This window comes from Crocodylus siamensis, chromosome 5 (assembly GCF_052110815.1).
Source record: "Crocodylus siamensis isolate JL-2025a chromosome 5, ASM5211081v1, whole genome shotgun sequence".
Classification (NCBI taxonomy): domain Eukaryota; kingdom Metazoa; phylum Chordata; order Crocodylia; family Crocodylidae; genus Crocodylus; species Crocodylus siamensis.
In genome coordinates, this window is record NC_143399.1 from 196,711,340 (window position 1) to 196,729,269 (window position 17,930).

Genomic DNA, 17,930 nt, shown 5'->3' on the forward strand with positions numbered 1-17,930 from the left:
ACTCCTTGTTCTGTTATCTGTCACCACTGAGAACAGTCTAGCTCAGGTTAAAGGCTGCTTTCAAATACTCCTGAAGTCTTCCCTTCTGCAGATTAAATAAACCCAGCTCCCTCAACCTCTCCTCAGAAGTCATGTGTCCTAGCCACATAACCATTTTTGTTGGCCTCTGCTGGACTCTCTCCAACTTGCTCACATCCTTCCTATGGTGGGAGGCCCACAACAGGTCACAGAACTACAGATGTGGCCTCACCAGTGCAGAGTAGAGGGGAATAATTACTTCCCTGGATCTGCTGGTAATGCTTCTGCTAAGGTAGCCCAGTATCCTGTTATCCTTCTCAGCAACAAGGGCACCCTGTTGGCTCATATTCAACTTATTGTCCACTGTCACCCCCAGGTCCAGCCAGTCAGCCCCCAGCCTGTACTGGTGCATGGGATTGTTCTGTCCTAAGTGCAGGACTTTGCACTTGTTCTTGTTGAACCTCATGAGATTTCTTTTGGCCCAATCCTCCACTTCGTCTAGGTCACTCTGAATCCTAGCTCTACCCTCTAGTGTATCTATTAACACTCTCCCCCAGCTTAGTGTCATCTGCAAACTTGCTGAAGGTGCACTCAACGCCATCTTGCAAGTTTTTGATGATGATATTGAACAAAACCAGTCCCAGGACCAACCCCTGGGGCACTCCACTTGATACCAGCTGCCAACTAGGCCTCGAGCCATTGATCACTACCCACTGACCACAATGATCCAGCCATCTTTCTATCAACCATATAGTCTGTTCATGCAACCCATACTTCCTCGGCTTGCTTGTAAGAATACTGTGAGAGGCCGTATCAAAAGACTTGCTAAAGTCAAGGTATATCAAGGTATATCACATCTACTGCTTTCCCCACATCCACAGAGCCAGTCATTTCACCATAGAAGGCAATCGGGTTGATCAGGCATGACTTGCCCTTGGTGAATCCATACTGACTGTTCCTGATCACTTTTTTCTTCTCCGAGTGCTTAGAAATGGATTCTTTGAGGACCTGCCCCATGAGTTTTCTGTGGACTGAGGTGAGGCTGACTGGTCTGTAGTTCTAATGTACTCACAGTTTTTACACACATGTATCAAAAGACACAATGGGTTAATGCAGTTTTTACACACTGCTGTCTTTAGTCTAATGTGCCAATACACCTTTCAGGAAGCACAACTGTACCCCGTACCATGAAGAATTAGGAGTTACTCATTTTACTTTTATTTGTCAGGAATTCCTAACAAATTGCACAGTTCAGAGTTCCTTCCAAAAATAGCTAAACCGCAGCATGAAGCTACACAGGACATTGCCCAAATAAACTTGAATAGGACTAGGTTTCACTTGCCTTTAAGGTGTACTTGGCTTACAGATATGAGGCTCTACAATATACCAGATTCAGGGTGATTAACACATTGTGTAATTATACTGGAATCACCTTACCTACAGTTTTTCATACACCTCTGATTTGAGTTGGAAATATCAGAATCAATAATAAAGGAAATCTGTGAACACTGCAACAGGGAAGGAGGCTCTGATCTTTAGTTGAGGCACCAATTTATTCAAATATATTAATCTTCAAGCACATGCAAATCCACTAAGTAGGGAGAAATGCTGTAGGATCCTCTCCCTGCCCTCGCAGACTAAGGAAGAATTTCAAGGCCAATCTAGATATAATTGAATAAACATATTTTTTCCAGAACAGAGTCCTGAAACCCAGATAAAAAACATACATCTCAATGAGGTAAGGAGAAACTGTTGAGAAGCAGTGTTTTAGCATCCCTTATAAAACAGATCTCACATATTAGGATCCAAACCCAACCTAAGCCCTCTCTCACCGAAGGATAAATCATTCATTTAAGCTAACCACATTACAAACACTCTTTACAACTTTGATCCTATTTAGCAGGAGAATAAAAACCGATAGGGTCCTATCCAGCTCTCACTTCAGTCAGCCAGAATTTTGCTATTTATTTCAGCGGAAGAATAGGACCCATAATCCTCCATTCACTTGGCAGCTAAGCCCCGAATGGCGAGATCTGTGTATAATGCAGTTAACTTTGATGAATGTCATGATTCAGAATCTGACGGTCTATTTAATTTTGCCTTGTCCTGTTATGTTGACAAAACACTTTCTGTCTCTTCTGAACTAATTAACCTACAATAATTGCTTCCAATTTATTTAGCAGCTACCACATGCCTACTAAATTGTTAAATGAAAATGAGAAAGTTCATATTTCTCCCTTCTGTAGGCTGGGGACCTTGGGCTTATTCACTCTGACAGAGTTTTTCAGCATTTGATTTTATGTTTGAAAGGGTTATTGTTAATCACTCCAGCCTTAAATATAGTGTTAGTGTAATCTCGTCTGGATCAGATTTCTGTTTTCTGATCCTCACGCGCACTGTTGGTGGATGCACAACGCGTGGTAATATCAACAGAAAATGGTAACTCCCCTCCTAAACAAACTGCATGGATATTGAAACCGTTAATGCATTAAAGGTTAATGTTCTCCCCAGTATTTCCTGGGTATGATTTTCAGTTGAGCTCATTGTTTAAACAAAACAATTGTTTGGGTGAAAGAGATGGGGAGCTGGAGGGAGAGAATAATTTTCCAGCTGCTGCTGGAAAAATGTAAGAGAGAAGTATATTTGATTTGCAGGGAAAAAAAAAAAAAAAAGAATTGTGCCCCAATTCTGGCCATAGATAATTCCAAAGGAAAACCAGTAAAAATGGGAGGTTTTTAACTATTCTGTTACTTTTACAAACCCTGTTTTTAATCTTGACATCGCTTTGCAGTCTACAATCATAAAACAACACCTGTATTTCCTGTCAGGTTTTTTCCCCCAATATAAATCTGATTTCTGTATTTTAATTCAGCTTCCAGACAGAAGCAGAAGAAAGCATTTATATCAAATCCATTCCCCATGTTCAAGGTATCTTGTACTAGGAGCTTTAAAACCAAAACACTGAGTTCTGGAAATTATTAATTTAAAGCAAACAGGAGCAAAATCCACTATTTTTACAGCAGTGCTCAACCGCTCACCGTATAAACCAGGGATTTTCACCCAGGGTGCCAGGGGTGCTACGAGATCCTTTTAAAGTTGCTGCACAATACTGGCACTGTTAGATGTGCAAACATGATTCACAGGATCAAACCGGAGATCTCCAACAGGAACCCAGAGCATCAAAAACATTCAGACCCGCGGTGGGCTTTCTATGTTCTTTGCAACAGAAGAATTGCTCCGTGATTTCTCCACAGTCAAACAAGCAGTGAAAGTTATTTCTCTGAAGTCAAACTATACATGAAAGTAACATTTCCTGAGGGGTGCTTTGAGTCTAATGAGGGGTGCCTTGAGACTAGAAATGGTGAAAACCACTGATATAGATAATCAACACATCGGAGGCACAATGTCAGAGGCTCCGTAAGCTAAACACGCAAAACATTTCCACCATGACTGCAAGCTAGCACAGTGCTCCATAAGATATCAACAGGGAAATAAGAGGCAACTGTAATAAGTTCAGAGCTTAATGTAACCCATGCTTTTGGGATAGCCTAGTAGAAAAAAACCCAAAAACCAAGTGAACAAGTAGCTTCACTGTTAACATAACCCATGGCTTCCTCAAGCAAGCAGGCTGCACACGTTCAGCATCCCATGCAAAGATGGTGTTGGCTGTCAGGTTCCTATGTTCTGCTTTTGAGACAGAGACAGATAAGGTGAAAATCACTCCTGCATCGAGTAAGACCCACGAATCACTTAAGTTCCACTTAAATGGCTTTTGTGGGACTTCAGAACAATAAATCATTATTATCAATTCCGTTTTCTCTACTGTAAAAGCTGATGCTCCTCTAGGAATGACTGTTTAATATTTATAAAACCAGTTACGTGTACAGCTTTGTATTTGGGATATAAAGAAGAATGGTGGGGGTGTAAAGCCAAAGGGGATTTTCCAGGAAATACATATATATTTGGGATTACACTTTGGACTATAGGGGACAGCAGTTTCCTATTAGGCAGGAGAAGGAGAACATTTGCACACGCACAACAGAAAAAGGGCAAAAGAAGATCTTTAAGACTTACCACTAGGTTTCCTATCACCATGACCAGCAAGAAGACAAGAAGGCACAATGGTTGTCCAGCTACTTCCATACAGTCCCACATGGTCTCAATCCATTCTCCACAGAGAATTCGGAATATAATGAGGAAAGAATGAAAGAAATCGTTCATGTGCCAACGTGGCAAACGACCAGTGGAGCTTATCTTGCTGACGTGATCCAAGTAGTTTTTCCCAAAAAGTTGCATTCCTACCACCGCAAAAATAAAGACTATGATGGCCAGAACCAGGGTCAGGTTCCCCAGGGCACCCACTGAGTTACCAATGATTTTAATGAGCGTATTTAAGGTTGGCCAGGACTTTGCCAATTTGAAGACCCTCAGCTGTGAACAGAACATAAAAACTTCATGTCAGTTTAGAGAACCAACAAGCATTTCTGGCAAGGAGCTGTTAAAATGGGTTAAAAAATTACAAAACATTTGAAGGACTCTGAAACAACATGCGGTGTGGGTTATTGAAGCAGCAGTCGACGTTAGACTTGCTCTATGGTTATTATTAAAAGAAAAATTGTGCCTCTTGCAGGATAGTCAGAAGGATTTTTGGAGAATACACATTCAACATAGGGACCAGGTAGCTGTGACTTAGTTGATCATTTATTACCATTGTATTCGCTGGGGGAGGAAGGGTATGGAAAGACAACCCAGTTCTTAACACTGATTTTTGTACTGCGGCTTCTGAGGGAAACAAGCTCTCTGGACCTTTCAGAGCTCACCCCTCCGATGGCTGGGAGCATATCCTTTCTGTTTCTTAGCAATCCATGGCAAGATGCTGCTAGATTTGTTTTCCTTTGCACAGCCTAAGTCCCACTTAAAATCTATGTTATGGTTTTAAGTGGTGATTAGCCCTCATGCTAACCTATACAGGTTGTAATTTCATTCCAGCCGAAAAGGGGTTGCTGAGAAATTTGCAGGGAGCACTCAGGCCCCGGCAGCAGCAGGCCATACACTGGCATTTTCATACATTAAATATTTACAAATAGTAAATTTAGGAAATTAAAAGTCTTTCTAAAAAATGTAAACATAGCATTGGCTGTCATGGTCTTTCAATTTTTTTTTTTTTTTTTAAGTAATATCCTGGGTGGAATGATGAGCATGGATACCTTGGGACACGAAGTGCGACACAGTTGGCAGGCTGGCAAGAAAACTACTTTTCTGTTCCAGCATGTCAACAGATTCTCCCATTCATGGAACGCCCTCGCCCGCACAAAACAAAGGAGCCGGCAGTGAAAGATTTTCCCTGAAAGGCAGATGCTATGTTATGTTACTTTCTAAAAAAAGAATTAGTTTGTGAATAATGCAGACATCTACTTTTGACAACATTTAAAAATGGAGTGGCATGTTTGTAATATGCTTAAGGCATAACAACCTTTTCAGTGACGCGTCGTTAGTTCTGGAGCATCTCGGTTTATTGATCAGCCATCGACTTTCATGTTACCATGCAGGCCTTTATAAAAGTGCGGGCTTTTCATTGCAACTGGGATCACAGACATTTAAAATGTGCCACAAGTGACTGCTACACATTCTGCTCTCTTTTACTCTGATGTAAATCTGGAGCAATTCCATGTGGCTTATGGTCTATAATTAGTGCCGGTAACAACTCATTTCTTTTGCAGTGAATGTGATTTGAAGACGAGATATTATATTCATAGAAAGGTTGCTATTTTGTGAAAGGGAATAAGAGGACATATTACCAGTCGGAAAGAACGTAAAACGGACAGATTTCCCATGCTGGATAAACCCAGTTCCATCAGGCTTAAGGAAACAATGATACTGTCAAAAATATTCCAGCCCTGCTGAAAATAGTAGTACGGGTCTAGGGCGATGATTTTGAAGATCATTTCTGCTGTAAAAATCCCAGTGAAGACCTGGGGAAAGGAAACAGGAAGCAAGGTCAGCCTATAAACATTATCTCCTGGCTTTCTTTTTTCTTTTAACAGACGCTGTGAACTTAATACAGAGACAACACCACTTTACCGCCAAGTTCTTCCCTCCTGTCTAATGTATTGCCAGCATTACAAGGCTGGGTTTGTCTGCTCTTTTTACAGTGATATTTGGTATTGTTGTAAACATGCAATAACATCTGGGAACAAGCTGTACCTGGGGAATTGAAGCACTCCTTTTCATCACCTATCATACAAACAAGTATGAATAATGAAGTGAAAGAAGATGCCTTTTCAAGAGGTACCTTTTCAAAAGGCTACGTGTGTCCATTTCCGAGGGGAGGTGTGCCGGGGTTGCGGTCTACCTGTCGTGGCATCGCTTTGATTCTGCAGCTGCTGCACTCCCAGGCAATGCGCTTTCAGGTGATTGCTGGCAGCGCTGGCAATCGGGGACTCTAATTTGAGTCTTACTGTTCTTTCAAGAATAGACACAGCAATTTTCTCTTCACAGTGCCTTGAGAACGCACGGCTTATGTATAACCCAGTTCAAATGTTACACGGCAAGACTCTTTTAACTGGAGCATTTTTTTTTTTTTTTTTTTGAAAAATAATATGCAACCACTACTTACAGTGGGGAAATGTGGGGGCAAGGCTGTTTGTGGATAGGAAACTGCTTTTAAGGGATGCGGCTGCTTTTAACCCATATTCACAAAGAGTGTGGGAGAGCTAGGTCTAGTCTGGTTAAAATCTTCTCCAAATAACTGCTTTAAGCACACAGTACCTGGGCAAAAATACACTTCAGAAGAGGAGGTGGTATGTTGCTGTGCAGTTATCCACGTACTAATTTTATTTCTGCCCTCTGGTTTATACAGCTCTGGGTCTTAAAAACGTGTCATGTGTTGCACATATGTACTGCAGCAGTGGGTCTTTTATGATAAAGTCTATGTGGGAGAGGGGCAGGGACTGATCAGTCTGGGTCTGACCTGGTTGCATACTCTGTGCATTGACACTCTGCCCCTGGGAGGGACAGTGTGCTGGGCTAGATGGGCCTGTGCTGTGAGCTGGGATGGCATCTGTTCTGTTTTCATGTTAATGCATGCTCCAGATCAAAAGAGAGGCTCAAATCTAGACAGCAATGTATGCACAAGAAGAAACAGTGTCCTGAGTCTCTACCATAGTTCCCCCGCGAGACGGATTCACAGGATCCAAGTACCAGTGACTAGGAAAACTAGGACAAGGGAGGTTGACATAAGAGTATAAAAGGAAAATACTAAGCAGCAAGTGGCCGAGGCCTGCATTTGAGGAAGATGGAATATTTACTTTTTAATCAAGAGCGAATAGAGGTGGAGAGACTTCCAAGCAATCATTTAAAAAAGTTTCATAACTCAGCTGCCTCCTCTCTCTCTCTGATCGCAAAGATAAATTGTCTCTGTTCATCGCTGTTTGGGCTGCCATCCTGGGGTATTTCAGCCCTGATGGTCTCCAGCAGTGATACTGTACCAGGCAGCCTAGTTTCCGATTACTAACAAATCAACAGTTTCTGAGTCACGATTGTTAGAGACACCTCGGAGTCCAGTACACGAAGCTCCTCGTTCCATTAGGGCAGTAAACAAGGCAATAGTGGATGTCTGGGAAACTGTACCCAGGTTACTAACTCAATAACTGATGATATCGTGGAGAGCACCAGATGCAATTGCCGTGCTGAGAGCTGACTCAGGAGGAACTGTTTCTTTGTCTAAATCATGCTAATCAATACCTTTTTCAAGGGGAGACACCTAGGCTAGTAAGATATCAAAGCTTCTAGAGACAACAAGGAATTTGTCTGTATATTAATGGCAAGTTTTGAACATGACTAGCTGTCGCTGTACAAGAGATTTTGCCTTCGCTAACCATTCAGCAGGGTTATTACTTAACTTTTGCCTTTCAGGTTGTAAATTGGTACAGGTACTCCTCACTTAATGTCGTCCCGGTTAATGCTGTGTTATTATGTTGCTGATCTATTGGGGAACGTGCTCATTTAAAGCCGTGCAATGTTCGGTTATAACGTTGTTTGGCCGCTGCCTGCTAGTAGGTAATTACTGTGACATAATTGGAGTCGCTTAACATTGTTTCGCTTAAAGTCGCATTTTTCAAGAACGTAACGATGACGTTAAGAGAAGAGTACCTGTAGTCTCCGTAGGATGTGGACTATGGCAATGACTGGCAACATTACTTCCCGGGGGAAGTGAACCAGTATCCTGGAAGTCCACTGATACTGGGACTTCTTCTGGCTGAATGTAATACTAGAAGTGATAGCAAGGATTTCACCTCAAATCTTTCCTTTTAGCAAAAGGTTTCTAACATTTCAGCTTTACTATTGATTAATATCAAATAAACTTTCTTGGAAGGATGAGACATAGGGAAAACCTGCTGGCTGGTGTTGGAGAAGAGGCTCAGTACACGTAGTCTGACGCAAGTGAAGTCTGCAGGGATGTAATGCGATTCAAATATTTTTCCTGGCGTCATATAGAAGTGTGAGAGGCACAAGAATACCAAAATGCTGCATAACTCAGTAATGCAAATCATTTCACAGCATTGAAGATCCTCAATGCCTGACTCTCAGAAGTGTTAGATGAGAAGTCACAATCTCCCTCATTATAAATGAGAGGGAAAGGGCACCTATTTCTTTGTCTTTGTTTCTCCTAAGGAGATTTCTCTAGAGGAAAGGAACACCGGTCTTTTCTTCCCTTTTATTTCCTCCCTTTTAATACTGCTATAATTATTTCAAGAGGGATACTCGTAGGGAAACCAGTAGTGAGCTGCTAGCATTTCTGGATTTTGTGGGGAGGAAGGAGGAGTAGAAGTTGTCTGTTTTTAAGAACTTGCAAGGGAAAGGGTATGAGAGGCAGACTGAGTTTTTACTAATTCATGCTAATCACTGCAATAGGTTGGAAAAATCTGATAAAACGTATCTTGGTTGAACATGCTAATTTGTAGAAGTCGAAAGACTTCACGGGGATAATTCAATTTCAGCCCAGCTCCACTGGGACCCTGGCTGCTTTTGGAGTCCTGTCTGCCAGCCAGCCAGGCTTCCTGCCAGTCCACCTGCGTGCTTCTTGGCAGCCTCGCTGGCACGTGGTCTCAGAGCCAGGGACCCCAGGACTTTCATGGTCCATGGCTCAGGGGCACCCAGGCTGGCAGACTGCCCTGGGTGTTGTGACTCCACTGCCTTTCGTAGAGGATAGTGAAGTTTTAGGCTTTTAAAATAAATTGGAAGGAATCCAGATTTCAGTACACTGAAATCCTCTCCAGAATGGAATTAGCTTTTCTTGCCCATCTTCGAATGATAGAAAATGAGGGCTGGAAGGGACCTCAGTCCAACCTGCTGCTCAAAGCAGGACCAGCCCCAACTAGATGATCCCAGCCAAGGCTTTATTTAGCCAGGTCTTAAAAATCTCCAAGGGTGGAGTTCAAACCTCCCTGGGTAACCTGTTCCAGTGCCTTACTATCCGCCTAGTGAGAAAGGTCTTCCTAATATCTAACCTAAACTTCTCCTGCTGCAACTTGAGACCATTGCTCCTTGTTCTGTCATCTACCTCCACTGAGAACAGCCCAGCTCCAGCCTCTGCAAAACTACCCTTCATTTAGTTGAAGGATGTTATTTATCCCCGCTCAGTCTTTTCTTCTCCAGGCTACACAAGCCCAGTTCCCTCAACCTGTCCTCAGAAGTCATGTGCCCATCCGCACTAACAAACCAGCTGGGATTGGGTTGAGTAGAACTGAGAAAAAAGGGTCAGGATGGTTGAAGAAACTGTCCTTCGCCTAACAAGGAGGGCAGCCTCATTGCCCAGTTCATTTTTCACCTCGGCACCGACAAGAGCAGTATCTCCCGACACTGGAGAGCAGGGTGACTCACAGCAGATACGTGACACTGCTTCTCAGCTTCTCTTTTTTCTCTCTCTATTTTCTTTGCTCCTCAGACTGGCTGCACACAGGTCGGCCAAGCTCAGCCCACGCAGAACGGTGGGAGTCATGTTGATCAAAGGACTGAGAGAGTCTAAAATTTCACTGTCTGTGACTTGGCAAGGGGAGAAGTTGATTAGCAAATGTCCAGCAAGGAGCAGAAATATCATCTATCCAGAATACGAGGAGCGGGAGGCAGCAGGTTCTCCGAGGCCGTGTGGTGAGAGGAGGCACTTTCACAATAGTGTATTGAGGGGACCTGCACATAGCTCCACGGGGAGAATTTTTTAGCCTTTGCTGTATCTGGTGTTTCCCATAACGAGCAAGTACATACATCTTGGAGCAAGGCAGCAGGTAGCCTGAAGATCCTTTCTGATCACAGCTGCAAAGGGCGACCCCTCAAAACAAAAAGCCCATCACACTTGCAGAGAAATCAGTGCTGGCTGGAGGGAGATCGCACATGCAGATTTGATAAGTAAAAGGAACAGCATGTGAAAATCCTAGACCTATCTATCTTCTATACGGCTTCTACGAGACAGGACAACTGTGGGACGTGCGTCTCTGGCTTCTACCTACGTTTGCCTCCGTGGACCAGCCCCACAAGTCCGCATTGCTGGATCTACATGAACAGACACACACAGGCTTTCTTATTTTAAATAACTGTTTGCAACCCCTTTTTAGATGCTTTAAATCCAGGAAGTTCCTCCCAGACAGCAGTCCACAAGGACTGTCTGCCTACTCTACCGAATACAACCAATGTTTTCGAAAAGATTGGGGAGTTTGGGTACCTCAGTTTTGTGAGTTCTGAATCTGAGGTAATCTAGCTAGTCCTCACTTGTAACCAGGGTATATTGAGCACTTCTTGAAAATCATGTTTCTGCAAACCACCTCTAGCTGAGAGCCAGAAAATTAGGGAAACTTACATCATTAGATATTGTTGAAAATCCTGGTAATCACATCCCTACAAAAAATATCTAACTCCAGTTTAGTTCTGTACAAGGTAGTGTCATATTTTTCTTGTTCACCGTCTTTAACTTATGAATCACTCATGCTTGTTGATCACTGCTTCTTAATTATCTTAACCCCCCCCCAAAAAACCCTTAAAACCCCTTCTTTCATTATTTCCTTTAATTGATACCCCTGCAAAACTGTTAGTAACAGCAGTAAAATTAGGCTTAATGGGGCACATGTACACGTGCAATTAATTCACAGCAATAAACTCCAGCATATATTAGAGCGGAGTTTATTGCTCCCAGGTGTGCCATTTGAAGTGCACCAGGACCGCAGCATGTTGAGCAGGGCCAGAGCAGCCTCGGCTGGCAGAGGGCCCAGGGGTTCAGCCTGCCAGCCTCAGGCTGCCCTGACCCGGCTCCATGTGCTGCAGAGGGACAGGCTGGGGCATGAGGGTGCTTCAGCATGGGGCAAGCCAGCAGGCAGCCCTTGCACTGAGGCACCCTCATGCCCCAACCAGCTGGGACGGCACTTGTATTTACAAGTACTACCTTACTGCAGAGTTTATTAGTTTCCTGTGGCCTAACAGGGCCACAGGTGTACCCACTGAGACATTTACTGCAGAACGAAGGCAATTTCTCTGCAAACATCTCACGTAGATGCTCCCACTGACTCTAAATGAGCAACAGCATGTGCTACCTTAATGCTACATGTTCTCCCTTCATTTTCTTTCAAAGCCTAGGATGGCAACCACTTAAAGAGTGCGACCCTCCCTTAACAAAAGTTGTTCAAATTGGTGGTTACAACACACCAGAATGGGGTGTTCTTAGACCCTTTGGCTCTAATACTTTGAGGCCTTCAGAACATGAAAGAGCAGCAAATAAACTCCAGATGTAAGTTTGGGTTTGAATTCACTTACCTGATTGCCTATGTTGAGCATGTTTTCAAATTCTTTTGTCATCTTATGATGCTCCAGAGCCATGAAGAGAGTATTCAACACAATGCAAAGGGTGATAGTCAGGTCTGTAAATGGGTCCATTACAACAAACTTTACGTATTTCTTGATTAGCAGCCACACAGGACAGCAATCCCAAATGAGAAATTTAAGGGCAAAATGATTCCAGCATGGAGGACATTTCTGTTGTGATTCCTCAAGCTCTAAGTGAGAAGCATGAAAAGAAGGGTCAACTTACACTGAATGATGTGACTAGAAAATACTTTACAACAATCACAGCACAGAGAAAGCCCAAGAGCATTCACTTAATGCAACAAAAATTGTCTTTTTAAGATGGAAATACTTCTATTTCAAAACCCTGCTGGACTATAAATGCTCTCGGCAGAGATTGACTTTTTTTTTGCATATTGCCCAGAACCCACCACTTTGCCGGCTTGATCCTCAAAGCCTGCAACTCCTCCAGAGTTTCAGCAGCATAAACTGAAAAAAGAGCTATGGTACAGGTCTAATTTACTTCAGATTTCTTTCCCTCTTCATAGGATCATAGGAAACTAGGACTGGAAGAGACCTCATCGGGTCATCTAGTTCAGCCCCTTGCTCAAAGCAGGGTCATCCCTGACTAAATTCTGACTCTTCAGTCTTGGCAAGATAGTCTAGATAGCAAGGAAAAGAAAAAAACCCTGCATCTCATTTAAATCTATAGTACGGGACTGAGATACACAGTAGCATTTTAAAAACTGCCTAAGTCCCATTTTCAGTAGTAACCTCAGGTGTCAGGACCCTAAAGGTAACATTTTCTAAAGTATCCTAAGGGTTTAGGAGCCAAATTCTTATTTTTTTAGATCTATCGTGGACAATTAGGAGCCCAAGTCTCATCAAAAGTCAACAAGACTTCTATTCTTAAGGCCTGGATTCACAAAGGTGTAAAAATGCCTAAATCTTCCAAGCATCATAAGTACCCGAGTCATTTGTGAAAATGGTACTTTAGCTCTTGTGTCACTTAGACACTTCTGAAACATTACACAAAATCACTATTTTCTTTTTGTTTTGTTCATATTTTCCCCATGTTATTTCAATGGCAGAACATTTAAATAGCCTCTCAAACAATTTGCATAGGATAACAACAAAAGCAAATGAATCAGTTATGTTCTGCACATTTATTATTCTTATTAATTGAAATATGTAATGCTTTTCTTTCTGGGTTTCCTTTATGGGCACGGAATGCAGTTGAAAGGTTTTGGCTTATATAATCAGATCTTGAGACTAATAAAAACAGAACTTCAGCCAAACTCATTGCATCGAGTTTCTAAAGAGCCTCTTCTCTTAAGCCAGGGTGAATCCTGAGTGCTTTTTCCTTCATCGGGGGACAGAACTATGGTTATTGTGCCTTAGGAGTCTACTGGCAAACTTGTCCGGGAGGTGAAATCTTGGCCCTACCCAAGATAATGGGGCTTCAAAGGGATTGGGATTTCACCCACGAGTTTGAGTATCACTGCCCGCACCAACATGAGATGCTGACTGTGCAGTCGCTTGGTACTACTGCATAGTAGCTCATTAGTACTGCATGGTAGTGTCATGGGTCATGAACCATCATGCAAGTGCTAAGTGACTGCGCAGCATCTTGTGTAGATATGGCCAGTCAGCATCTTGTGTAGATATGGCCAGTGTCCACCTTCTGCCATACTTTATATATAGGTTATTGTTGCCATGAAAGAAGGTCTCTGTTCCAAGGGCAAGGGGTGGAAGGATGGCACAGTACACTCTTTTCCTGCCACATAGCTCCTACAGGTATGTAAGCACTGTGCCCACGGGGTGTCTGAAGGTTTCAGCTACACAGGGTCCTATACAGTGCTCAGTCAATGCACATGTTTACCATACAACGAAGGAAGCAGAGCTTGAATGAGGCCCCTCCATGTTCAGGTCTTGATTCAGCAAGGATCTTAAATATATCCGTAGCTTTAAGCATGCAAGTAGAGGCCTTGTCACAAGAGACACTTAACACGTGTTTTATTTAGATTATATTAAGCATTACTGTGCCACATTAAAAGTTAGCATGTTTGGAGCAGTTGCACAGTGATGCTTGCTATGACCTAAGCCCACTCTGGGCAGCTGGAGCCAGCTGTGCCACCCCCTCTCACTTCCCAGGCACTGACCACTGCACTGTACCACACGTTTGACTGTGTGGACATGTGGGTGCTTGTGGTTTAGGTGCAGTTAACACATCATAAGCACCATGTGTGATGTGGCCCCTAGGACTCCTCCTCACATGCTTAATGTCAGACATGTGCTTAAATCCTGCGAAGGAGTCCTACAGCTCAAGAACTTGCAAGTTAAGCATGCTCTTAAGACTCGTGCTGAATCAGGTCTGAATGAAACAGTGTTCATTCAAGTCCCACCTCCTCTTTTACACAGTAAAAATAGCACACTTAAAGTTCAGGTTTTGGAGCTGCTTATGTGCTAAAGATAGGCAAAGGTTTAAGTACTTTGTCATATTAGGGCCACAGCATGCAAAACCTAACTATGTGGATTAACATTTACAGCTCAATTGTGGCTTCTTTTAAAGGCAAAGGGGAAAAAATAGCTCTCCCATTGACTGTACTAGGAATTGTATCAAGCCATTAGTACACCAGCTGAATGCGTGCACTTCCAGTGCAGCCAATCTTCCTCTGTAACCTTGGTCGCTTCTGTTTTCATTACTGCTGCCACTAGATTCAGGACTCAAGCACACCCAACCAGTTCCCCCTGGAACACTATTATAAAGACAACAGGGAAAAAAAATTTTTTTTTCATTTTCTTTGTGTTCAAACAGATCAATCAGTTTTGTTGAAAAGATCAGACAGGGAAAATTTTCCAAACCCAGCAGGTGATAATTGCAGACAGGTTCAAGCAACTAAAACCAGAGAGGAATGGAAACTCTGGGAAAACCTTAATTATCAGTGTTGCTAGTGCTCCCGTCTCTAATAAAACTAAAATGGAGATAGTATTTCTGATCCATAATAACTCAAGTAGGAATAAACATTACTTACTAAAATAATTCAATACAGTTATGCATAAAACACTATGTCATACCATAACCTACCATTATGTCATACCATACATGCCATACAGCTGGTTCAATAAAAGAAAGACATGAAAGATTTGGAGGAGGGAAGTTGTGATTTTGGCCCTTCTTTTTTAAATAAGAAATTGAGGTCCTTTAAGGCTGGACCAGGCTGAAGTGAATTTTACTTGTTAAAAAGGTTTAGTCAAATGTCAAAACTCCACATGACCATATGAGAACTGATCTTGCAGACTCTGTGCAGCTGCAGAAAGTCTGTAATAAAGGCAAAGGAAGAATGGCCCCATGGAAAGAATAGTTTTTTTTCTACTGTCACTTTTGTCTGTTGACCTTGTCTGCTCTGTGGCAAAGGGACTGCCTCCAGTCACACATACGGGACCCAGAAGAATGCCACCCTGATATGTATATATATATGTATCTGTGATCACAAGCCTGTGATGTTTTGGCATTTACACAACAGAAATAGTGAAGTGGAAAGGCAGCATTTCTGCTGCACAGAAAGTAGGTTGGGAAATGGATAGCTTGTACACTGGAGAGAGTCAGCAGTGGTTGGGTGTCATGGGCAGACCACTGGAGTCCTTTAATCTTTCCCTGGGAGCACTGCAAGATAGTGTAAGGCAGGCACCTCAGGTGCTATGTCCAACTACTGGCATCAGAAGACAGTCTTTTGCCCTTAGTGGCTGGGGTGCTCTCCTGCATGTTGCGCTTTTAAATGAAGCTTTGCAAGGAAACCAGGTTTGTATCATGCAAAGAAAAGCTGATCTACATACATAAGAGGACAGGTACAGATATTGCACATAAACCTAAGTGATTGGAAATTCATCTAAACCCGTAACCGTACAGAAAATCGGCACACCTAGACCAGTCTAACAATGGCAGAACCCAAATTGAGATGGACCTGGGTCGACGTAGACTCAGATCTAACTGATTTAGTTTAGACTGGTGAATCAAACTTCTGCACCAGATCCCCAATCAATTAAAGTTAGATTGCTGTCCTCAGCATCCCAGCCTCCTTTGCGGCCCCCGATATCCTACCTTCACAGGGAATTGTGCTAGCACTCAGCCTGCATTTGGCTGATCCAGCCAAGCGCCCAGTGGGTCCCACCTCTGAGCTGTCCCAGAGCCGAGCCAGCACAGACCCTCTCCCCAGCCCTGCCTCCTGCCTCTGCCCATCTGTCAGACATAGGCGGGCAGCAGGGGAGAAGTGAGATGTCTGTGTCCCCTGCATGAGCCCTGGGATGTGGGCACCTGTTCACTGGGCTGTACCCCCATGGCCCTCCAATGTACACACACCCCTGACACTGAGCCCAGGAGAGCCCCTGTGCTTAGGCACAGCCCCATGGAGCCTGACTCTGGCTTCAGCACACCCAACCAGGGACCCCCATGCCCCTGTGCTTGGGCACAGCCCCGTGGAGCCTAATCCTGGCTCCCACACAGCATGTCTCAGAGGCGAGAGACAGGCACCCTGCCACTTGGACCCCAGCACGGATCACCCCTGAGCAGGAGCTGGTGTGGGTGGTTTGCCTCTGGTGGGCTGCAGTGGCAGCGGGAAGAACTAGGGTTACCATACGGTCAGGTTTTCCCAGGCATGTCTTCTTTGTGGATCCTCCCATTTCTATCTGGGCAGTTTTTAAAATCCCAACAGATGTCCAGGATTTTGCTCTGCTCAGCACTGAAGTTTTTCCTGGCACTTCCTGGCTTGCCCTAGCAAGAATCTGCTTGAGGTTGTGGGGGGGGGAGGGGTGACTGGAGGCAGGGGGCATCATGTGTGCCTCCATGTGTACACGCATGTGGTTGGCATGCAGCCAGGCAGGGTGGTAGGAGCAGCCTGGCAGCTGGATGCAGGTAAGCCTAAGGGGGGCAGGGGTTGGAGGATAAGGGTTTCGGGACTATCCAGGGAGGCTGTGTGTATGGCAGGGGTGTGTGGATGGGATGGGTGTGTGAAGGGGGACAGGTGCTTCCTGCTGCTAGGGGAAGTTGTCTGGCAGCTGGGGCTGCAGCACGGTGGGGGAGGCACCTGCCCCTCCAGCTGGGGAAGGGTGTGGGGGTGCCCTTCAAGGGCAGCAGGGAGCTGTGAGGCCAGGTTGGAGTCACTGGGGCCAGTGCCTTTGCCCACAGGTGTGGGACAGCCAGAAGACGTTGCAGGGCTGGGGGGAGCAGGGGGCTGTGGGTGAGGAGTGGGGGGCACTGGCAGGGCTGAGAGGGGCTGTGGTTTGGACACTAGGTGAAGGCGGTGGCAATACTAGTTAGGTATCCCTAAAGCAGCTCTGGCTGAGCAATTGGGCCCTGAGTCCCCATGGGAGGGCAGGGCTGGAAGATGCCACACCACTGGGCCCCTAAGAGCTGCAGCACTACTCCTACTCCTCTGTAGTGACTCTAGCCCAAACAGACTCCGCTCACAAACACCTAAACTCACAAGTAACCAGTTGCAGAATCAAGTCTCCCATTCTCGAATACTGACATTTCTCCGGGAAGCTCTGCAACGCAGAAGCTACTGTAAAAAGCAGCTAGCAAGGGAGTTAGCAGAGAGGCATACTTTGTGATGGAGCCGTTAGCATCTGGAGATGCTCTACAATAGGTAACATTTTAAAAGGGAAGGATTCCCACTCACCAGACACAGTCACTGACTTTAGGCTGTCACTTTGCAGGACAGTGGCATATTTGGGAAGGCTGAGGGGGGGTAGTTTTTCTGTTGGAAGAGGATTAGGAGATATGGACTCAGGGCACTTCCTATCTCTGTATCATATGCCCCCTCCTCCTCCTCCTCCTCTCCACGCCTACCCACTCTACATCAAGGGGTCCATAACTACACGCATGCAATGGCACCTTTAGAAAGCCCAGCTGCAGTGATATTAGTGATGGAGTGGTATCTTTCATCTTATTTTTACCTGTCAATGCCTACCTGTTTGCAGATCAACCTGAGCTAAATCTTCACTGCTGAGTGAATTTGAGTTAATTCCTCTTGGATCAGCATAGTGGGAGTGAGGGTGGGCATGCTACAGAATAGCACTGAGCTGCA

At 44.3% G+C, this 17,930-nt stretch overlaps 1 protein-coding gene across 1 annotated transcript in view; it reads right to left on the reverse strand.

Annotated features, from left to right (window-relative positions):
• Window positions 1-17,930, reverse strand: part of SCN5A (sodium voltage-gated channel alpha subunit 5) — a 317,379-nt gene that overhangs the window by 130,023 nt on the left and 169,426 nt on the right. The window contains exons 14-16 of the mRNA XM_090047773.1: window positions 11,818-12,056; window positions 5,817-5,990; window positions 4,093-4,449 (exon numbers count right to left, since the gene is read on the reverse strand). Of these exons, the coding sequence (XP_089903899.1) occupies window positions 4,093-4,449; window positions 5,817-5,990; window positions 11,818-12,056 (770 nt within the window). The remainder of the gene's footprint in view (window positions 1-4,092; window positions 4,450-5,816; window positions 5,991-11,817; window positions 12,057-17,930) is intronic.